General features: G+C 37.4%; 1 protein-coding gene, 1 long non-coding RNA gene and 1 other non-coding gene across 5 annotated transcripts in view; 2 read left to right on the top strand and 1 right to left on the bottom strand.

Annotated features, from left to right (window-relative positions):
- Positions 1-1,458: 1,458 nt before the first annotated feature.
- Positions 1,459-25,348, bottom strand: part of LOC101026151 (NXPE family member 4) — a 103,750-nt gene continuing 79,860 nt past the window's right edge. The window contains exons 3-6 of one of the 2 annotated variants that reach the window (XM_021926576.2): positions 13,700-14,433; positions 11,357-11,418; positions 6,397-6,609; positions 1,459-6,017 (exon numbers count right to left, since the gene is read on the bottom strand). In XM_021926576.2, coding sequence (XP_021782268.1) covers positions 5,482-6,017; positions 6,397-6,609; positions 11,357-11,418; positions 13,700-14,433 — 1,545 coding nt within the window. In that variant the 3' untranslated portion in view covers positions 1,459-5,481. The remainder of the gene's footprint in view (positions 6,018-6,396; positions 6,610-11,356; positions 11,419-13,699; positions 14,434-25,348) is intronic. The other variant, XM_021926577.2, reaches the window with a different exon arrangement.
- On the top strand, positions 10,649-10,752 carry LOC116269921. The gene has a single exon (XR_004177730.1). It is a non-coding gene; the product is annotated as a small nucleolar RNA U13 (small nucleolar RNA).
- Positions 13,954-23,896, top strand: LOC110741286. 2 transcript variants are annotated; one of them, XR_002517225.2, is made up of 5 exons: positions 13,954-14,040; positions 16,047-16,158; positions 16,700-16,847; positions 18,016-18,138; positions 23,233-23,896. It is a non-coding gene; the product is annotated as an uncharacterized LOC110741286 (long non-coding RNA). The 2 variants fall into 2 exon arrangements; XR_002517224.2 differs by lacking the exon at positions 16,047-16,158 and having other exon boundaries at positions 13,957-14,040.

The raw sequence follows: 25,348 nt of genomic DNA, 5'->3' as shown, positions 1-25,348 counted from the left end.
TTTCTGAAATGTGCTGTGTCCCTTTTTAATGTACATTACCATTTATCTTCTGTTTTATGTCATGTTCTAGATACACAGAGATATAGCATCACGTATTTGACAAATGTTTATTGCTTGCTACTATGTGCTGGGCCCAGTGCTAAGGACTAAAGATGCATAAAATGGTTCCAAGCATGGAGCTAGGATCACAGCTGTGCATCTCCATGGAGGATGCTTCCTCCACTCTGGTGAGTTGGAGGAGAATAGAGAAACCAGAGGCTGGGGGTCAGGAAGTAAGGGGAGAAGGAAGAGTGGTGGGAAGCTGACATCAAAGTGGCACACAGACCACTTAGGGGCCTTCATAAACCATGCCCTGATGGAGGCCCCAGCTGCACCCCTGATGGCTCTGCTCCCACAGCTTTGCATCTGCTAGTCCTCCTCTTTGTTGTAGCCACACAAGTACCAGGGGGAGGCACATGCCATGGATTAAAGTGACCCTTAGGAATGCTGGGAGCAGGTTCACAAGGTAGATAGGTGCCTGGATGTCTTGGCCTCCTGTGAGGTTGGAGCAGGCTCTGTATTGTGCGATGACGGAACCCAAGTGTTCCCACACGCTGGGTATAAATTTCGGGTTGAATGTAGCCCTCTGCTATTTGGTGCTTATCTTCACACCAGCACTCCTTTTTCCATACCAAGAGCTGCAAATAACACAATTCAGGCTTTGAGACCAGGAGCAGTGGCGAGAAACACTGTGCTCAGCAATATCTGCCTTGCCTCTCCGAGATCTGCTGAGAGGTACAGAAAACGTTAGATTAGCTCAGCACATTCAGCCCCACAGCCACTGCACTGTGCTCTCGGTGTTACACCTTTAGGCTGTAAAACATGCCCAGATAGCCAAAGGGCCACATGGTATATTTCAATGAAGGAAAACCCTATCTTTAAAGAAGACGCTGCTAGCTACCAGCCTCAGGTGAAGACTGGAAAAATAAACCTTGACAAAAAGGGAATGTTTTTTACTCTATGTAAGGGCACCTTGTTTTAGTGAATGGGGTTCTTGTCTGCATGTGTGAAGATCTTTTGGATATATTTGGAAATTGAAATCTTTATTGTTGGAAATTGAATAGATGGAAGGAGAAATTGAGATTTGGGGAGACCATCACTTTGCTCTGAGGTGTCCTTTCCTCTGTGGTGACACCTCAGAGTGTCAAAAATCTTGACTGATCCAGTGAAGGGCTGTGAATTAACAGAAATGTTTTTGGGGAATAAAAAGGAAGCTTTTAACTCTATGTTTGCAAATTTACTTACCTCAGCCCAGGAAGGTTAAATGTAAGTTAATTTGCACTTATATTGGATACAAGGTGAGAGAACTGGAAATTCATGTCTTGAGTTTACTGTGAAATTTTGAACATTTGCATATTCATGCTATAAAGAAGTATTTCTCTAGTTAATTTCATGCAAAGTGACAGCTTTTACAACCTGTTTAGCATATCAACAAACCACTTTTATTAGTAATGACATGAGTATTAATAACAGGGACAAGATTTCCAGATTTCCTTTTCTTATAAAACCACAACCATTATTAAGAACCCCAAGAACAAAATCACAATGTCTAGGCATAATGTGACCAAGGTTGCCGACAGGGTGACAGAGTTGACCGCACAATCTTGAGAAACACAGCCACACACATTTTATGAGCCTTTTATATGACAGTTGTTAAATTTGGATAACCATTTTTCAAATTGTACATATTTTTCTAAAGATACTTTACAGAAAATGCTTTCTACCCAGTTTGATAAAAGGGTTCCTTCCATGAGCCCATTGAATTCATATTAGTAAGAAAGTACATTTCAGCATCATATGCTGTCCTCTCATTGGTTCTTATCCCATTAACACTTATTCCTGGTTATAGATTCTGGAGCTTTCTAAAGAGATGGTAAAACCTCTTTCTAAAGAAATGGTAAATGTTTTAATAAAGTTCTCTTTGGGGGAAAAAGAAGCAAAACTTAGTCTCTTTCCTCAAGATGTGTACAAGCTATTAGAGATGACAGATACTTTTTAAAATACATGTTTTTGTTTCTTTTATGGAGTAAACGACAAAACACTGTGGAAACATTATTATTTTTGGGGGTGTCAGGGAAAGCTTCACAGAAGAAATAAAATTCAAACTGGGTTTTAAAGGGTGATTGGGAGTTTGACAGGTGGAAGCAGGGGCAGGAGGGCATTCGAGTCAGAAGGAGCAGCATGTAGAGTGGTGCAGAGGCTTGAGAGACTGATGTATTTGGACACATATTTGTCTTGTGTGTCGGACATTTAAAAAATTTTATGTATGTATCTTTTATTTTTTATTGCATACATTTAAGGTATACAGTGTAATGTTTTGATACACATATGCATAGGGAAATGATTACTATAGTCAAGAAATTAACATATTCATCACTGCACAATTACCTTTTTAACTGAGGTAGAATACCTAAAATCTAGTCTCTCAGCAAATTTTCCATATACAATATTAACTATAGTCCTCATGCTGTACATTAGCTCTCTAGATATTCATCCAATACAACTTCAAGTTTGTACCCTTTGACCTACATATCCCCGTTTTCTCTTCCTCCCAACCTGGATATCTACCATTCTACCCTGTTTCTGTGTGTAATTTTTAAGTTCCATATATAAGTAAGATCAAGCAATATTTTTCTTTCAGTATTATTTCTTTTCTTCAATGTTGTTATTTTACTTAGCGTAACGTCCTCCAGGTTCACCCATGTTGTTGCAAATATAGCAGCAACTCCTTTTGTAAGGCTGAATGATATTCCAATGTACATATATACTGCAATTTATTTATCTGTTCATCTATTGATGGGCATTTAGATTGTTTCTGTATCTTGGCTATTGTGAATACTGCTGCAATGAGCATGAGAATGCAGATATCTCTATGAAGGGCTGATTTCATTTCCTTTGGGATACTCAGCAGAGGAATTGCTGGGTCATATGGTAGTTCTGTTTTTAGAGGAACTGCCATACTGTTTTCCATAATGGCTGTACCAGCTTACATCCCACCAAGAGTGTACAAGAGCTCCCTTTGTGTGTGAGAAAATATTAACATCTCCTCATTTTTAGCAGCCACCTATATATACTGATGACTTCCAAACTGAGCATCTTTCTTATAGACCTTGCTCCTGAATTGAGACTCATATTCTATCTACAGGACATTGCATTTTGATATTTGTATGGAAACCTCCACCTCATTTAACTAAAACCTAAATTCATTTTACCCTTTTCCCCAATACCTTCCTTCCCCTTTATTTTCTTCAGTGAATGTTGGGATTCTCCTTCAAGTTATTTGTGTACAATTTGCGGGTATCATTGAAACTTCTAATTGAGCTGCCTCGAGGGAAAAATTATTGAATAATACCATGTGTTAGAACTAGGTAAACATTTTCCATATATCATCTAATTTAATTCTTTGAATTTAACATTGAGGAAATTGAAGTTCAGAGATTAAATTCCTAAATTGGCTGAGTTGACAAATGAAGACACTGGAATTCAAAACCAGGTCTGACCTCAATCTCTATCTTATTTCCGTTATGCCACATTGGCCATAGTTCTAAATATCTTGCCTCATTTCTCTTTCTGAAAGGCAGATCTAATCATGTCCTGTCTGTATTATGGTTCTTTAACCACTCCCTACTACTTTTAAGATTAAAGCCCACATTTCTTAGCATGTCATATAAATCCTTCATCATTTGGGTGCTGCCTCCCCACTTTTTTCTCATTGTTTTGTGTCACTAAAGGTTCGTAATTCTTGCCATTTCCTGAATGAGCCTTTTTTTCAACAAGTTTGTCCCACTTCTCTCTCTCCTTCCTTCCTTGTCAACTTGACTCTCTCATTCTTCATGAATGAGTCCAGGTAATACTTCCTCTATAAAACTTGATAGCATCTCTCTATCCCAGAGTTCAGGTTTTGTTTGTTGGTGTGTTTCTATAACTTCTTGACTCTTGTGATACTGCATTACTTTGAATCTACCTGCTTGGTCTTCTCCACAAGATTGAGGATGATAGTCATTTTGCCCTGTTCCTTTGTATCAAAATTGGTTAACATAGCATGTGGCACAGGATAGATGCCAATAATTGTTTACTTAAACAAAATATGGTTTTCCAGCTTTGAAAACTGGGTGGATACTATTATCATTGATCAAGAAATGGAACACAGAAAGAGGTGAAAATTTGGTAGAGAGGAGATATTTCTTTTGGCATTAACATGATGTATTTGAGGTCTGTCAAGTGTAAGTGGAGATGTCTCATGTAAAGTTGGCATTAGACTAGAAAGCTGAAAATAAAAATTTTGGAGTCATTGGATGAGATGATCTAGAGTAAAAAGCATTGCAAGAATACTGCTTCATAGGTGGTGTTGTATACTTTACATTGCATCAAATCATGTAGGACATAATACAGGTTGTTCTGCTGTTAATAAAGCTAAGTTTGAGCAGCAGATTCAGAAGTGACAGCCTGCTATATCCATAGTAAAGTTCCAATCAAACTTTTAAAAAAGTTCATTCACTGATGATCTCTGCTTTACTTACTTATTTAAGTAGAAGTATTTAAATGGTGATTTCCTAATTCTGTCATTCTTTCTGTATTCATTAGCTGTAATTCTTCCAAAAAGAAGAAATTTCCCTTATCTATTAGGGTTATTGATTTTCTCTTTAAGAGGAAAGAGGATAAATGTTCACATATTTGCCTTTTGTTGCCAATTTTCAAAATAAGGGTTTACCCAACTCCACTTATGACACATGAGAGATTTTGCTTTTATTCTTGCATGTCTCTTTTTGTATTATTATGAGCTCATGGATTTTATATATTACTTATTTCAATTAACTGCAGTCATTAGTCTTTTTGATGCTAAATCTAGCTATGGCCAAGGAAGAGATTCCTTTGGGTTACCTCCTCTGTTCCATGATATGGTTCCATTTGTCTTTGATTATTTGCTTTCTGGCATAACAAGATGTCCAGGCTCATGGTATATATATTTTCTGTTCCAGTCCTGGAATCAGCCTTTCCTTCAAGGATGCCTGTTTTCTTTTGTTGAGGAAGGGTTCTTAGAGACCACAGTCAGGGTGCTCGGAGTGATTATTGCTAATGGGTTATCATTGCTTCTAGGCCTTTTCAATAGACAGAGCTAGGAAATATCTATATTGGAAATAGAAAGCATCATGAGTTTGTACAAATATTTTCAAATCAGCTTAATAACATGACTTTTAAAAAACTTTTTAAATATTTTAAAGAAGCATCAGAACCAGGCATGGTATAGTCATTCTACATGTCTGATTCTCTTGGTTTTGCATCCCATATCAGTTGTCATTGTCCTTACATAGCCTTCCTCCCAAAAAAGATTCTTTTAAATTTATTTTCCTTAGTTCCTAAAATGAATAAAACTGACTTTACAATACATGTGGGATTACGTGCCGAGATTGATTCCTAGTGATTTTGTATAGTATGTATCCCTTAGCAAATGTAGTTTAAGAACATGTTAATCTGATTTCCAATCACATGATCAGGTGGGTGGATAGTATTAGTGTCATATGCAATGGTCATGTCCCAGGCATCAATGATGCCCACGTTGAGGTCTTTGAAAATATCCTTCATGATAAGATATTGAATATAACCATGGAAGTCTCCAAGCCTCTCTGTGTCTATGTGCATCTCCCTGATGTTTTCTGTCTTAATAATCACTTTAGTGGTTGGGCTTCTTAGGAACAGTCTTTCAATAGCCTTTCGGACACCAATGGCCCTGCGAATAAAAACGTCAATGGGAAACGGTCTGAAGTGCTGGCCAAAGGTGATGACGATGGCTGTGTTTTTGTCACCTGATAGCCGGTCAATTTCCCGAGGGATATAATCATGATCTATTAGAGAGTAGAGCTGGAAAGTGACGAAGGGATAGTTATGTTTTTTCCATTGAATCTGAGTGTGTCTTTCTGCATCCAGAAGCAAATGTTTCTTAAAAATTCCAGTTTCATGAAGATCAAAAAACTTTAGTGCTGATAAAAAAATAAATAGATGTTTTAATTAGAAGATAATGGTTAATATTCATGAAAAAGAATGTCCTATCAATCATTTAAAATACCCACCCTACCTAGATAATTGCTCACTGGAGTCTTTCTACTCTATAGGGTACAGTACCCACAGTTCATACATGAAAAATGTCAATAAAAAATGTAAAGTTCTCATTGGAATTTTACAAGAGGACCAACATTTCTTATGAAAGAGGAAATAAAATACATTTTAAATTTAAAGGCTGAAATCCAGAAAGCTAAATGAAGTAAAAAACAAAGTAGCTCAAATCAGAGAATAGAGACCTCATTAAAAGTACTTTAAAACCAGCCTGAATTTCTGAGAGAATATAAAGTAACTACCTACTTTTTACAACTTTGGGTAAGTAGTAGATCCACTGACGTAGCGTAGAATCTCCCAGGAGGTAAATGAGTTTCCCTTTCAAACAGCCGTTTATCTTAATTGTGTCTAACTGAACCTGGTTGCAAAATGTTGTTATCCATTTTCCTTGTAAAGTATAACCACCAGGGACAGGAGGCTTCATTCCAACTTGGCATTTCTCTTCTATTTTTTCACTCTCTGGTAACAAAGACACTTGTAAATGATTTTATTGGCGTAAGTTAGACATCTAGCCTTCTTTCCTGGTCCTTTGTTTTCTTGCTCTCTTTTCCTCTTCCTGTAATGCCTGTTTCCTTTTTCTGTCCCTTTCTAGTCCTATTCTTTGATCATTAGCTTTGCTTCAGGCATTTCTACTTATTCTTTTGAGAGATTTTGAGTCATCTTGCCTCCTGTCTAATTCCTTTTCTCTTAAATTTGGTCATTAGCTAAATCTTGACATTCTATCCTTTCTTTGACGTTCTGTCCTTTCTTCCTGATTCTGTGGTGACTTCTGTCTTTGTCTCTTACCCGAATGATGTTAGTGGTCTGCCAGTTGGTGCTGTTGTATAAAATCCTTTACCTTTGTTTCATTAATGAAGGAATGAATAATCTTAATTTTTCCGTGTTCAAAAAATGGCTTAAAATAGGTACATTAAAAATAAAAACCTCAAATAGTATATTAGTCACCTAGCTTGACAATTTTTTTTTTAAAACTAGACTTTGCTAAAAGCAACATGTGACATCCATTACAAACCAATATTCTGAGATATTCCAGGAAGTTTCACTAGAGTTTTAGGCTCTGTTTGCACATGGTCTGCCTTCCATTACGAGTAGGTAGCAGTGCAGCAAATGTCTTGTTATAGCATAACAAAGGTCATCCAATTTCTCCTGTCATGTTTCCTTGCCACTATCTATGCTGCCATCCCATCACTGAGCCAATGCCTTGTATTTTAGGACTTGTTACATCAGGACTTCTGTACTGATACTACATTCTGTATGAGATAGGAAACCAGTTTGAATGCTATAAGAAAGACCAAGATAATAATGACTTAAAAATAAAAGTTTATTTCTGTCTCACATAACAGGCCTGGAGTGAGAAGGACAGGGCTAATATGGCATTGCATGGTGTTAGGGACTCTTGTTTCTTCTATGTTGTGGCTATACCATTCTTACCATGTGGCTTCAATCTCATGGTCTAACCTGGCTCTTGCCATTCTCACATTATATCTAAAGTTCAGCTAGTAGTTAGGGAAGAAATGGATAGGGAGGGCAAGTTTTTTTGCTTTTAAAGCATGACTTAGAAGTTTCCCACTCACACTCCTGGAAAAAACTTAGTCATGGCCACAACTAGATATAAGGAAGGATGGCCATGGGTCTAGCCACCAACTGGTTTCTATTACTAAAGAAGGAGGAGGCAGTGAATACTGGAGAACCATCGGCAGTCTCTGCTTTACCCTCCTTGCTTAGTTCCTCAGAGGCCTTGCAGTCTCTGGCTGCCTATGTCCACAGAATTGTGCATCATTACATGGTTGTGTTGTATTTGTAACCTATGGACAAAGTGGTAAAACGGTGCTGGTTGCAGAATTGGAAAGTGCACCTGGAATAGCTCTTAAGTCCTGGTGATTTGGCTTACTAAAGGGAGTTTGTATAATCCTATAATTATGTTGGAATTACAGTGTGATATTGATGGGTTTCTATGAGGCTTGGTAGCATTGCACCCTAGATGATTGAATACCATGACCCTGGAAACTTGAGATTCATAGTTAGTAAGTATTCTTTATCCTAATAATGTACTGGCACACTTTGCTGAGAACATAGCCTTTAAGTGTATTGTTGTAAATCCTATGTTGTGTAATCTTTATGTCAGGTATTCATTTTGCCATGTCTCAAACTTGTAACAAATCCACTCATGATTACTGTTACATGTTTATTTTACTTAATAATTTTAGAATAGGCTTGAGCATTTTGAACAGTATGTGGGTAATAATATCAGGATTCTGTATATCAGCAAAAGCAACTCCATTTTAGATGCTAATCTGCTATGTTGGCTCCTGATTAACCCCAGTTTATCTATTGTTTCTTGTACAACAGCAGGTACTTATGGTAAATCTTGCCCTTAGGTCAAACAGCCTTGGTGGTATTGTACTTCAGTTGTCCTGTACATCCCATCTGAACCATCCTTCCCTTATGCTCTGTAAGCCCTGGGTCTGGGGGTAATGGTATGGAGATCCACCATCTTGTCTCACCAATGGAGACATAAACATGGCTTCTGCTTGTAAGTCCCTACTAAATGTTTCTTTCTGAGAAACTGGATGTGTGAGACTCTTCTTTGGCCTCTCAGCTTCCTCAAACTTTGGGAGTAGGTTTGCACAGACCTGCCCACTGAGAAATAGATTCCATTATATTTTTGATTAGATAGGGAAACTAATAGTCCCCCAAAGATATCCATATCCTAATTCTTAAAACCTGTGAATATGTTGAAGCAGAAGATTTAAAAAGAAAACCAAGTTTTCCTGTACTAGGCTGACCCACTGCAAGACCCAGGGAAGGGCAGGGCTCTATCGAGGCTTTGGCAGCATTATCTGCAGAGCCAGGTCCCAGAAGGGATGGGCTCCAGAGTCTCTCCCTCCCATCCCGAAGCAAGGTTGGGAAAAACAAGTTTTTCTCATTCAGCTTCCCCCTTCCCCCCTTACTATTCTCACAATTACCTTTGCGAGTTTTGTAAGTTCCTGTTTTTCCCTTCTGTGCAGCACAGTGAAGGTCACAACATGTGGCTGAGTTGCAACACCTGGCTTGAGTTGTAAAACCTGTCACTGTTTGATAAACTGCCTTTATTCTGCTTCTGTAGACTTGCTGGCCACCTTGTAGGTTTTGCACCATTTAGTGAAGTGTATATTCAAGCTAGCCAATACCCTTTCAGGTACATGTATAAGAGTCAAGCCCTGTCTTTGTTCAGGGCTCAGCCTTTGGATGTTAATCTGCTGGACAGGTAGTCACCTAAATAAAATCCTCCTGTTCCATCCATTGGTCTCTCCTGTCCCTTAATTCCTACAACAATGTTGCCTTTTCCAGATATGACTAGGGTATGGCCTTTCAGATGGAGAGACTATCCTGGATTACATGGGTAGGCCCAATCTAATGTCACTGGTCCTCAGAAGTGGAAGAGGGAGGCAGAAGAGTGGGTCAAAGGTGTGACAGGAAAACTTGACCCTCTGCTGTGGCTTTGAAGATAGAGGAAGAGGGGTACAAGGAATGTGGGCAGCCTTAAAAACCTGGAATAAGCAAAGGAACAGATTCTCCCCTAGAGCCTCCAGTAAGGAACATGCTCCTGCTCTACCTTGGGCTTAGCTCAATGAGCCCAACACTGGTCTTCTGGACTACAGACTATAAGATGATATATTTTTGTTTTTAAAAGCCACTTTATTATAGCAGCAATAAGAAAATGATATATAGACAACTGATATTCTTTTAAATATAAAGTCATCCCATCCAGAGACAGTGTTTTTTGCTTCTATTTATACGAATTTTGTTTTATATTCCTTAGTGACATTTTAAATTGTCTTTCTACAGATCATGCATTTTGTTAAATTGTGAATTTGCATTTTAAAGCACAAAGTGGATTATACCACTTTCTTCCTCAGTTGGTTTCTGTGGCTTTCAAGTTTACTGAATAGTCACTGAAATCCTCAGCATGGCACTTGAGAACCTTCATGATTAGGTCCTTCTTCTCTTTCTAGGCTTATCCTCTGCTACATTCCACAATGTGCTCACCCCACTGGCCTATTGAACAAGTCCATGATGACTTAGTTCATGACTGGAATTATCAGATAAAAAGAGTTAGATAAAAAATACAGGACACCATATTAAATTTGTATGACTTCTAACAAGTCATAATTTTTTAGTGTAAGTATGGCCCATGCAATATTTTTCCGTTTTCTCAATGTATATATGACAGGCAATTAGAAATTACCCATATTCATTTGATTCCCTGTATTATTATTTGCTTAAATCCAGCAACACTACCCATGATCTTTATGAGGTTTCTCTTCATTCTCTGACTACACATATCCTTCAGGACTCAGTCAAATACCAATTTTAACATAAGCTCCTTTGCCTCTTTACTGTCTTCATAGAGTTCGTAGGTTGAATGTCTTTCACATTGCAAGCTAACTGAGCATTTATTTTTCTCCATTTGTCCATAATGCCTGATATCTATTCAGTGCTCAGTAAATGTTTGCTGATCCTTTAGTAGTTCAGAAGCAAGATGATTGAGTTTTCATGCTCATGTGTGAGATGTGTCTCCCTCAAATCTTGTTATGACATCAGCACATTATCCATATGATGTGAGGAAAAATAAATAAACATTTGCAGAATAAATGAATAAATGATGGCAATAAATTATTATAAGTTGAAGTAAGTATCATGATGGATGTTATCAGTAAACTAAGATAGACTTTATAAAAAGTTATCTTAAAGCTAAGGTAGTATAAATATTCTTTCATAAGTAACATGGCTTTGTGTTTGTCTTTAAAACATTTAATAAGATGAAAACTCCATATAAAATTGGTAATTGCATCAACTAAATGTTAGGGGGTTATGCCAACGGAGAGTTAGGAAACCAGAACTGAAAGCGTTCCTACTCTGAAGCTGTAGGTATCCATCCTTCAAAGACATTTGCACAGTGCCTTAGACTCCAGGAGATGAACTCTCAGGTTTAAATATGAATGTAGGATACTAATGCTTTCTCCTTTTGGATATGTCAAGATGTCATCTCCTATAAAAATTTTGAAAATCATTTCCTTGAGTTAATTTCTCCCTTTAAAGTCCAGCATAATTGACATCGTAGACATCTGCTAGGAATTGTGCTCCAGGAGAACTACAATTACTTAGGTTAATGCTGATAAAATTTCCTCTGAGCATCACCCAACTCAGGACAGAGCCAACTTACTGTTACAATTAGCGACATCAATGTGTTTCTGATCCTTCATCATTTCAACTCCCACTTTGGACCTTCAAAAAAAAAAAAAAATAGAACAGTAAATTAGCCTGCTCTATGCCCACGTAACATCAAAGTGAATCATCTCCTTGTGAGTGAAGGAAAAATTTTAATTTTCTATAACTGGAGGCTATTATTATTGTTGTAAATTTTAGATATATTGGGTATTGTAAATGAGTGAAGATTTTGAAAGACTTTCTACCCTGCTGAGAGCACCTGAAGTCCAGGGCAGCTCTACCGATCTGCTACATGTAATCACTGTGTCTTGGAATTTTAGATTCAAAATATTTATCTAATTTACAAGTTCTCTTCTCTCTTTCTGCTTCCACATCTCCTGTTCAAGTTTGCAGAATAGTTTCCTTGGATTACTGTGAGCCTCTAATTGGCCATGCAGGTCTCAGTTTTATCCCACCTAAATTTTTCAATCCGACTGCCAGAGCACCCTTTCTCATTGCAAATCCAACTGCACTACTGCTTACATCCCTTTACTGTCTCCCCATCATGTACCCAAGGAATCCAGCCTTTTTGGGTGGCAGGTAGACCTTCTATCGGAGGGCCTCTTCTTCATTTTTAATTCACATTTCCTGCTATGATTACCTTTGACTTTTCTGACAAACTTGCTTTCTGAAGATCATAAGCTTTATGAAGGAAGGTAATGCATGTGTCTGGTCCACTGCTGTATCCTTAATATCTATCAAAGTGACTGGCAGAAAGTATTGTTGAATCTGATGTGTTGATAAATGTACCTTACATTTCTTTCCTCCAACTGATGAAAGATGACTCTCTTCTTGCTTGAAAGCTCTTACTCACACTTTGTTTCAAACCTCTGTATATGGCCATGTAAGTGGAGGAAGGAAGAAAAGGATTAAGGGGAGAATGGGGACCTAAGTGCCAAGTATAACAGATATAAGTGGTACCTGATTCCCTACTATGGATGTCTCTCCACATGCCATCCTGAGAAGGAAAGGATCAGCATGTTTTCATCCTTTGTAGGATTTAGGCATAAGGATGGTTGACGGGTAGGAAGAGATTTGATGAGCTGTACCATCAGAGATAAAAAGGAAGGAACAGAAACTTAACTGTGCTTTTACTTTTCAGAAGGGAGTCAGGGACTAGATCAGGAGCCAAAACTTAGATAATGAGATAAGATTCTGGAATGCATGTTATTTTGTCATGTTGGGTGCCTACTCTTAGCATATTTTTTTGAAAGCTTATGGAAAAAAGACTCTAAACTTGACTTTGAAAACTGCTAGAAGGGGATAGCTGTGAACCTAGCATTCTACTCTGTCACCAAGCTTAGGAGAAATAAATCTTCATAGGGGAGAAAAAAAAGGGTACTGGCAGAATTGAAAGAGAAAAAGAAATGGACTGAGCCTGTGAGACTTATGGAAAGTTAGCAAATGAGCAGAAGTCTCTGGAACCGATAGATGTCTTAGGGCTTGCCTCACAGTTCTGGGATTTGTAATAACAGATAGTTACCCTTTGCAAATCCTCAAAGTGGCCCATGTAGCAACCCTGATGGTTCATTCTAATCAACAAAGTGGTTTTCAGGTTAGTGGATAACAGGGAAACCAGGAAGTGAGCATCTGTTTGTGAGTCGGGGGAGAAAAGCTTGGCATTGTTGCAGCCATGATTGATAGAAGAAACATGCTTCCACCCCGGTTTGTGGTGTTCTGTTGAACTAGGGGTTTGCAGGAATCACTAGGTCACAACATAAGGAGTAAGAAGGACTTCTCCACCCTGAGAGGTATATACTGAGGAATATCTGATCATGGGATCAACTGGAGAAAACCAGTAGGAACTGGCTTTTCAGAAAGATCACTCAGGGTAGAGAATGGATGAGAGAGGGTATGACTGCTGGGAGAGAGACCAGTTGGGAAGCTGGTACAGGTAATCTAGATGAGATAATTATGGTCTGAACTTGCATAGCAGCACTGTGCATAGGGGAAAATGGATCAATGCAAAGATATTTAAGAGCAAAAACAACAAAATATGATATGGGAGGTGAAGGAACATGGATGTTATCATACACTTATCAAGGAATCTTTTTTTCAGTGGAACATCTATGAACACACAGAAGAACAGTTATAGCAAAACACATGACTGAATGGACAATATAGTGAAAATGCAAACTTTGGCGTAGAGTGGTGAGGAGAGGCCCCATGAAGACACCACATGTCTTACCTTGAGTAGAGGAGGCCTCTGAGTCATGCTTAATGTTGCAATGGGCAATGTAGCTCTGACTGGGGCACTTTTCAGGGAACACTTCTCAGTATAGATGAAAAGTATACTCACCTGTGGAAAAGGCTCTTTTCCTTGTCTGTAAGATAAGATATCTCTCTATTCCGGGTGGTCATGTGGGTCAGAGCCTCACAGGGCATGTGTTGAGGCTTCACACAATAGAAGGCTTCTTGGTCTCTGTTATCCAGATATTCACAGAGTTCAGCACTTGAGTTTAGGGTCAGGCCACATTCAGTGAAGACATGAGAGGTGCCATTAACAAATTTACCTTTGAAAATAATTTTATTATAGCCTTGGTTCCTTGCCCTCCAGAGAGCCGATGCCCCTTCACTGGGATGGATGAGCAGCAGAGACAGGGAGACCTGGCCCTCCCAGAACAGAGTGAAGCTGACCAGGTAGGTGCCATTGTTGAAGTCAGTCACCTTTCCCGAAGCACCTGCCATCAGGGCTGGGGAGGACATCCTGGCCCTCAGGAAATCCCCACCATATTGCTTCCTGTGTCCCAGGTGGTCCCTCACTTCCAGAAGGATGTCCAGCTGATCCCCCCTGCAGTACATATCTTGAGGGTTGAGGATGGTGGCTATGCTGTGTGTGGCGCTGGTGGTGGTGTTCACATGGGTGAAAGGTCTGGGTGGGATCTGCTGATCTAGTTTCTCTATGATTTCCTTTATTCTGAGTTCAGTCTCTGTTAGTGACTTTAATGGTATCGGTGATGTTTTAGGGAATACGGACTTTGTGGAGTTGTTCCAGTAATGGATGGAGATGGATAAGTTTAGAGTAGACCAAAGCTGAAATGACAAGGATTGTGATATACTATGAAATTAATCTGTCTAGTCATTTTCACTTATTATGAGTTTGAATGTTTGTTTACAGTGAATATTTGTATAATTGAATTCAATTTGTTACCAAATTGAATATTTGGTAACAAAGTGGCAGAGTAAACCAAAAGAGAAGAGAAACAAGGAAATGAGATATGATGATGATGATGATATAGTATTATATATTATTATCAATATTATTTAAACTGTGACAATTTTGTATAACATATAAGCATTTACACTTTTACCTCAATATTTTAGAGAATGTCTGAACAGTTGTAGATATATTCGATCCAAAATATATAGCTCAGAGAATAATTATGAGCAATAAACTGGTGATGATAAGTTTACTCTTTGTTTTCATATATGCCTTACATCCAGTAACATCTATATCTTTTAGTTATGCCTAGTAGTCCTTTTCTCTCCAAATGTATTATAGTTCAAGCCACCGTCATTTATCTCCTGGATTATAGTGGCCACCCGAAGGATGATGACTGTCTTCAGACTTCAAGGAAGACAGTCCTGCTTTCCCTCCATTTAATTTCCTCTTCTGTAGCTAAACCAGTCGTTTTAAAGTAAAACTCTATTTGTATCATCTCCCTGCTTAAACCCTTTCAATGGCTTCTTGTAATTCTTGGGTAAAAGTCCGTTTGTAATATGGCTTTGTCTGTGGCCTATTTTTAACTCTAGTTCTTGCTACTCTCTTCCTTGCTTTTGATGTCTTGATAAGACTTCTTTTATTTTTAGGAGCTGACCTTCCTTTTTTTCAGCTCTTGCTCTTTACTAATACTTTCTCCTCTTCCTGGATTGCTGAGTAACCCCCGAATTCCCCCAAACCACCTAAACATCTCTTAACTTCTACCTTAGAAATCACTACAACCTCAGAGGTCACTTATGCTTTTGGCACTATACAGTGTTTTATAGGCACTCAAATTCAGTGATTTTCAAATCTTGCTGGTAGTCAGAAACACCTGCCAAGTTTTTTTAAAAAATACAAACTCTTAGGCTTCAGTCTAGATCAACTGAGTCATAATCACTACATTATGTTGTCCAGGAGTATATGTTTTCCAAAAGCCTCAAAAGCAATCTTAGGATCAGATAGATTTGAGAAGAATGATTGTAGACCAGTAGTTGTCAACCCCTCTCACACTTTAGAACACATATAAAGCTTTGAAAAAAATTCAGGCCTGGCTGCACTGCACCCCTGCATCAGGCAGTAAAACCCTTGTGATTAGTAACAAAGTGGCAGAATAAGCCAAAGGAGAGGAGAAACAAGACAATGAGATATCATTTAAAAAAGATGAACAGAACCCAAGTTGAAGTTTTGAAAAAAACCTTGGCAAAGCCAAAAGACAAATCATTGGCAATGCCAACCAAGAAATAGAGATGCAAATAAATGAAATCCCCCAAAAGAACCTTTTTGTAGATCTCTGGAAAATATAAAAATCTTACATTATAAAATAGATAAAAATACAATTTAAAAATAGAATAGAAAATAATCATGTAATATATAAATAACAGTATGAATAAGAATATAATCATCATGATGATAAACTTTTTTCCATTTTTCCCACCTCCGCAAGTCACAGGCTGAGATGCTTTTATTGGCGAGTACAGATATCCCTAACTTATATAACAAGGAAAAACAATCCAATCAATTTTATGAGCTTGGAATATATTTTATACTAAAACTAGGTAAGTATGATACAAGAAAAACACAGGCCCATTTTATTCATGGACATGATTTTTAAATTCTCTGTCTCTTTCTCTCTGTGTGTATGTGCATATATGTATATACATACAAAAGTATATAGGTAGATTAGATAAATATATACAGATGTGTGTGCATTTGTCATGGTTGATTATGGGTGAATTCAGGGTTGTAAAAATGGTTCTAGAGTGAAAAATCTTGTTGTATCATTTATATATTAATAGACTAAAGACAAAATCTTATGATTTTTCACTGTTCTCAGGCTTATCTGATTGGGATTGCAGTTGCAATAAAAGCATTTGATGTATTTCAACATTTACTTAGCATTAAAATTCAGTAATAGGAAATCTTAAACATTTTAAAAATCAAGGAGACAAGGACGTTAGCCACCATTGACTCAATTAATGTTCAACATAATGTTAGAAGTCCTGAACAATAAAATAAAGCAAACAAACAAAAATCCAAGGTATGAGACTGATGGGGGAGAAGCGACTTTTTTTCCCTTCTTTTCTTTGTTTTTTGTAGGTGTTGTGACTGTCTACAAAGAAACCAGAGTTAGCAAATTATTAGCATGAAGATAGTCAGCAAGGAGCGGAATGCAAAACAAACTCACAAACTCAAAAGCATTTCAGTTATGGAAAATACAATTGAAGAAGCTCTGTCCTTAATGGAGGTATTTTGAAAACTCTTGTAAGGATATTTTTAAAATGCCTGAATGAATGAAAAGATGTAGCACTTTGAAATGTAGTAAGGCTTAATTTGTTAAAGTTGTTAATTCTCTCTCAAAAAATTTAAAAATTTTCTTTATTTCTAATCAAATTCTTAAGGTGGAAGATGGAATCTGATTAATTCTAAAATTTTAGGGAATATAATTGTCTATAAATCGTAACTATTTAAAAAATATTAGCCCTAGTGTAAATTATCGAAAGAAAATACAATTATAAAGTGCAATATCAATCAAATAAACCAATCAAAAGGAGTAGACACCTTCGAAGCAGACTTGAAGTTTATTATAGATTAATGGTAACATCAGAAATCAGAAAATTATATTTAATAAATTGTATCAAGAAACTGGTTTCACTATATTGAAAAAAACCCCAAAGATTCTTATCACACACGACATACTAAAGATCCAAATGAATTAAAGGCCTAAATAGGAATATTGTAACTAAAAGTTCAATATAAAGAAATTTATAATTTCCTTATGACCTCACATCAGCAAGTATTTCTTAAATAAGACCTCCAAAGTGATTCTCTTGCCTCAGCCTCCTGAATAGCTGGGATTACAGACGCCAGCCACCATGCCCGACTAATTTTTTGTATTTTTAGTAGAGGCAGGGTTTCACCATGTTGGCCAGGCTGGCCTCAAACTCCTGACCTCAAGTGATCTGCCTGCCTCGGCCTCCCAAAGTGCTGGGATTACAGGTGTGAGCCACCATACCCGGCTGATTAATCCAATTTATTTAGGAGACTGAATAAATTAAACTTTGTATATTCATAGAATGAAATACATGCAGTTCTCAGACATCATGAAGTACATTTACATATAGCAACATGATTAGATTTCAAAAAGCTATTTTGAATGAAAAAATTAAAGTATTTATGTAAGTTAAAATAAATATAAACACTAACTCGTAACTATATATCATCCTAGTCCACATATATACATAAATACACGTATTGAATAAGAATTGAAACACTCTGAGAAATAACTAGTATGGAATGGTAGGTACGTATTGGGAAAAGAGGAAGGAGAGTATGGGTGGGAAATAATGTTCGTTTAAGTGTAACAAAAGAGTTCTGTTTCATATATGACCAAGTAACTTCTGGCTCTCTTTCAGACAGCAATGTTCAACTCTGAACGAAATGCCAAAAACAAGTACCTGAAGGCTAAAGACAGTGAACAAAAGCAGGCAAGTTTTGGTGGGAAGATGAAACTTGGAAGAAGGTGCCATTAAGAGGAGGTAAGTTTCCTGTTTTTGATGTGTTAACCTGAGGGCAGTCCACTAAGAGAGTAGCTAAAACACAATAGAAATAGAAAGCCATCTTTTTTTTTTTTTTTTTGGCTTCAACAACCTGAGAGCAGAGTCTGCAGCAACAGTCACTGGAAGGAGGGGGAAATCCTAGAACACAGAGAGACAGAGAAGGTCATGCCCCAATTTCTGAGTATGAACTTTGCTTAGATCTCTAGCTGACCCCTGAAGCACACCTATGGGGTAGACACAAAGCAGTCTGCAGCTAGTCAGAACTCAACTGAGATGTGAGTTACTTATAACCACAGGCTGGGTCAGTTTGCAGTTTGAGTTGAACCAAGTTAATCGATTGCCTGCCACAACAAAAACATCGACACTATTCTGAGGAGTAAAACAGAATCCGTGATCTCCACAACGTAACAGTCACAATGTCCAGGACACAATTCAAAATTACTCAGCATAGGAGGAACCAGAAAAATGCAGTCCTTCGCAAAAGATAAGGCAATTAATGGAAACCAACCCTGAGAAAACATAGATGTTGGCCTGATCAGATAAGGACTTTGAAACAGCTATTATAACTATGCTCAATGAGGTAAAAGAAAATATGTTGTAATGAATGGAAGATAAGAAATCTCAGCAAGGATGGAGAAATATTTAGAAATGTTGATGAAAAGAGTCAAACTCTGTAAAATATTTGAATAGCTTTATTCTGAGCCAAATCTGAGTGACCATGTGACACAGCCCTCAGGAGGTCCTGAGAACATGTGCCCAAGGCGGTTGGGGTTCAGCTTGGTTATATATATTTAGGGGAGGCATGAGACATCAATCAAATACATTTGAAAAATACATTGGTTTGTTCCAGTAAGGCAGGACAATTTGAAGTCGGGGGGATGATGCTTCCAGGCTATAGGTAAATTTAATCATTTTCGGATTGACAATTGGTTGAGTTTGTCTAAAGACCTGGAATTAATAGAAGAATTTGAGCAAGATAAAAAAATCAGAGCTTAGTCCTCAGAAAGAACCAAACAAATTTTACAAAAGAACAAACAATATCTGAGATAAAAATATATCTCTTAATTCACTACGCTAAACCGTCCCCCTGCTTTTCAGTGTTTATCTGTTAGATCAAGTTTATGTTTATCAATTGTGTTTAGACCTTGTCTCCATTTACTAAGTTAAGGTCTTTTTGATTTATAAGTTTCTGAAAGAGGCCTAATAAAAATTCCCACTATAGCTGTGGCTATATCAATTTTAGCTTGTGATTCTGACTGTTCCCCCTTATGTATGTTGAGATTTTTTGCTAGGGCCATTCACAATTTATTATTATTATATCCTCTTTGTAAATTGTTCCTTATGTAGCATCTCACTTTATCCTTATTTATGTCTTTTCTTAAATTCTATTTTCTTTACTTTTTAACATCAATATTTTGTCAAAATTTAGTAGAGTAAAATGTTTAAGAAAATCAAGGAAAGAAAATATGAGCCAGAAATTTTATAAGAAGACAAACTGACCTTTCATTATAAGAGCCACAGGCAAATTCTAATGAAAACATTAGAATTCAGGGACTATTTTGCCCAGATCCTTCCTAAGGAATCTACTAAACAGCATGAACATTAAACAACCAACGTAATTGAAAAGTTTGATATAAGGATTTATGGTAAGAATGAATCATATATTTATTTACAGAAATAAGTCTAAATTATGCTTACAAGGAATAGAGAATAGTATGCAATGGTTGTGTGCTCTGACAATGTAGATATAGTACAACTATAAAAAATTGGTGGGGGAGTGGGGAGAGCTATGAAAAGTAGAATTAGCTTGTTGTTTGCCTTATAGTTATTAACCGAAGTAAAAGGACATTACTTCAAATCAGATATTGTGGAAAAGGGAGAGTTGGGGCAAAAGAGGTTTATAGTTACTTTCAATATTGCTCATTAGAGGGAAGCAATAGTCATTTACCAAGAAAAAAAGTAAAGAAGGGTTATATAAATGGATTAAAATAGATATAATCATTAGAACAAAAATATAAATTTCACTAAATAACAGTAAAAAATCAAGCAAATAAACTAGACCCTATAAAGACATCAATATATATGATTATAACGTAAAACAATATGTCATACTGACACCAAACATGTTTACCACATCAATAAATATAAATTAGCTTATCTCACCAATTAAAGTATATTTTCAGGTCAGGTACAGTGGCTTATGCCTATAATCCCAGCACTTTGGGAGGTTGAGGCAGGAGGATCACTTAAGGCCAGGAGTTTGAGACTAGCCTGGGCAATATGGCAAGACTCTGTCTATACAAAATACATAAATAATTCGCTTTGGGAGGCTGAGGCGGGCAGATCACTTGAGGTCAGGAGTTTGAGGACATCCTGGCCAACATGATGAAACTCTGTCTCTACTAAAAATACAAAAATTAGTTGGGCATGATGGCGGGCAGCTGTAATCCCAGCTACTCGGGAGGCTGAGGCAGGAGAATTGCTTGAACCTGGGAGGCGGAGGTTGCAGTGAGCCAAGATTGCGCCATTGTATTCCATGCACTCCAGCCTGGGCGACAGAGCAAGACTCTTAATTATATGTAATTATATACATTATATATTAGCCAGATGTAGTGGTGTGTGCCTGTAGCCCCAGCCATTTAAGAGGCTGAGGCAGGGAGATGACTTGAGCCCAGGGAGCCATGTTTATGCCACTGCACTCCAGCCTGGGGTACAGAGTGAGACCCTATTTAAAAAAAAAAAAAAAAGTCTTTTTTAGATTGGTTAACAAAGCCAAATCCAACACTGTGGCTTACATAAGAGACAGACTTACAACACAGATTCAGAAAGATTTTTCATAAAAGAAGAATGGTACTTAATAATGAGAGATTAAACACCTCCCCAAGATTGGGACCAGTCAAGAATGTCCTCTTTCACCACTCCTATTCAACAATGTAGTGGAAGTCATAGTCAGTGCAATAAAACAAGAAGGAAAAATGAGACATATATATTGGAAAGGAAAAAGTAAAGCTGTTTTTATTAACAAATTACATGACTGTCTATATGGAATCTACCCAAAGAATCTACGGAAAGTTCTTGGAACTCCTAAGTAAATATAGCAAGGTTTCAGGAAACAAGGTCAATATATAACATTTAATTGTTTTCCTGTATACTAGCAATGAACAATTGGAATTTGAAATTACAAAAAAGAAAGCCATTTACAATAGCACCAAAAAAGTGAAGTACGTAAGTATAAATCTAACAAAATATATGCAGGATCTGTATGTAGAAAGCTATGAAACATTAATGGAAGACATTTTAAAAAATCTAAATAAATGGAGAGATATTCCATGTTCATGGATTGGACAGACTAAATATTGTTAAAATGTCAGTTCTTCCCAACTTGATTTATTGATTCAATACCATTTCAATAAAAATCCCAGCAATTTGTTTGTAGCCATCAACAAACTGACTGAAATTTTATATGGAAAGGTAAAGGAAGCAAAATAACTAACCCAATTCTGAGAAAGAAGAACAAAATTGGAAGAATCTCATTGTCCCACTTCAAGGCTTACTGCAAAGCTGCCGTTATCAAGACAATGCAGTATTGGTGAAAGAATGAACACATTAATCAAGTGAACATAGTAGCCGATAAATAAACATATACAAATATTATCAACTGATTTTTGACAAAGGCACAAAGGCAATTTAATGGAAAAATGAGTCTTTTCAACAAATAGTGCTGGAACAATTAGATGTTCATACTAAACAAGTGAGCCTAGACACAGATCTCACAATTGACAGAAAAGTTAACTCTAAATGGATCACAGACCTAAATATAAAATCTAAAATTTCTGGAAGAAAACATGCATGAAAATCTGTGTGAACTTGAGCTGTTGATGAGGTTTTAGAAGTAATATAAAAAGCACAATCCATGAAAGAAATACTGGTAAGTTAGCTTTTACTAAAAATTAAAGCTTCTGCCCTGTGAAAGACACTGTTAAGAGGATGCAGAGATAAGCCATAGAGGGTGAGAATATATTTTGAAAGCACTGATCTGGTAAAGGACTTCATCTAGAATATACAAAGAACTCTTAAAACTCAACAATAGGACAAAACAATTTTAAAATGTGCAAAAGATCTGAATGGACACCTCACCAAAGAAGATACACAAATTATAACTAAATATATAAAAAAGACACTCAATTTTATTTGTCAGGGAGACAAAACAGCAATGAAATACTATTACATATCAATTAGAATGGCTAAAACTAAAAAATAAAAAACCTGACAATACCAGTTGCTGGTGAGAATGTAGAGCAGTAGGATTCTCACTCATTGCTGGGGGAATCCAAAATGGCACAGCTACTTTGAAAGACACTTTGATAATATCTTATAAAGCTAAACATAGTCTTACCATTCAATATAGCAATTTTTCCCTGTGTACGTATCCAGTCGATTTGAATGCTTATGTCCACACAAATACCTGCACCTGAATGTTTATAGCAGCTTTGATCATAGTTGCCCAAAACTGGAAGCAACCAAGAGGTCTTCAGTAGGTGAATATAGATAAATTGTAGTACATTGATATAGTGGGATAATATTTAGCAGTAAGAAAAATGAGCTATCAATTCATGCAACAATGTAGGTGAATCTTAAATGCATAATAGAGAAAGAAGCCCATCTGAAAAGGCTATGCACTGTATGATTGCATTACTATGACATTCTGGAAAAAGGTGGTTCTATAGAGATCAAAAACTAATCAATGGTTGCCAGAAGTTTGGGGAGGGGAGAGAGTTGAATAGGGGGACTTTTTAGGTCAGTGAAATTACTGTGTATGATACTGTTGTGTATACATGAAACTGCAGAAGTTCTTTGAATCTTATAACAGAGAGAGTGGATCGTTTTTTGTTTGTTTGTTTGTTTTAAGACAGAGTCTTGCTCTGTCGCCAGGCTGGAGAGCAGTGGCGTGATCTCGGCTCACTGTAACCTCCGCCTTCTGTGTTGAAGCAATTCTCCTACCTCACTCTCCCAAGTAGCTGAGACTACAGGGGTGCACCACCACGCCAGCTAATTTTTGTATTTTTAAAATAGAGACGGAGTTTCACCATGTTGACCAGGATGGTCTCGATATCTTGACTTCGCGATCTACCCACCTTGGCCTCCCAAAGTGCTGAGATTGCAGGCGTGAGCCACTGTCCCTGGGTGAGTGAATCTTAATGTATGCAAGATAAAAAAATCAATTAGGAGATTGAGGGACTAAAGGGTAGAACACAGTGTTTTAACTGTATTACAAATTTAACTGTATTACAAATGTATGACATAACCTTGCTGGAGAAAGCTGCTGACCTAAGCTGCTTTGGAAATTAATAGAGTCTGTAAGACGAAAGACAAAAAGAACTGCTTATAAACACTGTACTCTCAGTTAACAGTTCTGAAACCATTGTGTGTGTATGCTGGGGGGTGAACACATAAATAAATAAATAGATGACAGATGGTGGGAACCAGATTCCTCATTATCGATGTGGTAGGTGAAGACTAGCGTGTGAACTGTGTAGTGATGGATGAGAGAAATATCAGTATGAGCCCATGTTTGGCTTAATATAGATTGAAACAGATATTTTATGTATAATTATAGATTTGCATGTATTACTGGCTAGTATCATACATATATTTCTTTTTTTTCTTTTTCTTTTCTTTTTTTTAGAGATGGGGTCTTGTTATGTTGACCAGACTGATCTCGAATTCCTGGTCTCAAACAGTCCTCCCATCTCAACCCCCCAAAGTGCTAGGATTATAGGCATGGGGCACCATGCCTGGCCAGTATTTCTGAGCACTGTCTTCTGAGAGGGCCTAGAAGCAGACACCCCAATCGTAACAAACAAAGCCAGTGTTTAGATCTTTGTTTCCAATACCATTCTCCAGTAAAAGGAATCAGGGCTCCTTGGATAAATGGCTAATTCTAGGGCTGGGGTAGGGAATATACAAGATGAACCTAAAGCATCTTATAGTGTCGGAAAGCAAGAAATGCTCAAAAGAAGCAAACAAACAAAGGAACACAAGAACCAATGGAAAGAGCTAATGGCCAAACTAGAACAGTTTGAGTAACAAAATAATGTACTGTTGGATTGTGTCCCAAAGTATGAAATAAATATCTATGAATTCACACTGATGTAAATGAATTATTGAATAAACAAATATGTGAGGGATAATAGGCAAATCTCTTGTACAGAAGAATTCCAGATAATGTATGCAGATTCTCCCCACTCAAGGAGATGGAACAGAACTGCCCAATCTTTAAGTGTGAAATTGAACTAGTGACCTCTTTCGGAAGAGTACAGTAAAGAGCAGGGTGGGGCAGAAGGAAGAGTAATCTTATTGTGGAGAAACCTGACGAACATCAGCTCAGCCAAGTGATCAAGATTGACATCATCAGTGATGTCATATTGACGGCATGCATCCTTGATGTGATGTGATGAGTGGAAGACCACTTAGCTCTGTGCTCTTCCTTTCCTAAACCCATGAACTCTTTTTAAACATGAGATAAACAACAGACAAACGAACATGGAAGGACAGTCTACAAAATACCAGACCACTGTTCCTTAAAACTGTCAATGTCATCAAAAACAAGGAAAGCCTAAAGAGAAGTAACAATGAAATGTAATGTTGGCTGGGTGCAGTGGCTCACGCCTGTAATCCCAGCACTTCGGGAGGCTGAGGCAGGCGGATCACTTGAGGTTAGGAGTTTGAGACCAGCCTGGTCAACATGGTGAAACCCCATCCTACCAAAAAATATAAAAATTAGCCGGGTGTGCTGGTGCATGTCTGTAATCCCAGCTACTTGGGAAGCTGAGGCAGGAGGATCACTTGAACCTGGGAGGCAGAGGTTGCAGTGAGCTGAGATAGTGCTACTGCACTCCAGCCTGGGAGTCCTAATTCATGTTGAAAAACACAACAAAAAGAAATTTATGGATTTCCTCTACACATAAAATATATACTTTAACTCAAAAGCTTGCATTTTACTTAAGGGAAACACTAAAGGCTTTGTCACCAAAATCAGGAACAAGACAAGGATGCCAATGTAATGAGATAGTCATTACATTGAACATTGGGATGGAGGTGTTAGCTAATGCAGTTAGAGAAGAGAAAGCAATTCGAGACACTGGAATTGAAAAGGAAATAAAATAATCTTTAATTTCAGATGCAATTA

Source organism: Papio anubis, chromosome 12, assembly GCF_008728515.1.
Source record: "Papio anubis isolate 15944 chromosome 12, Panubis1.0, whole genome shotgun sequence".
NCBI classification, from domain to species: Eukaryota; Metazoa; Chordata; class Mammalia; order Primates; family Cercopithecidae; genus Papio; species Papio anubis.
The sequence above is the reverse complement of the archived record's forward strand: the minus strand, read 5'-3'. Positions and strand labels throughout refer to the sequence as shown.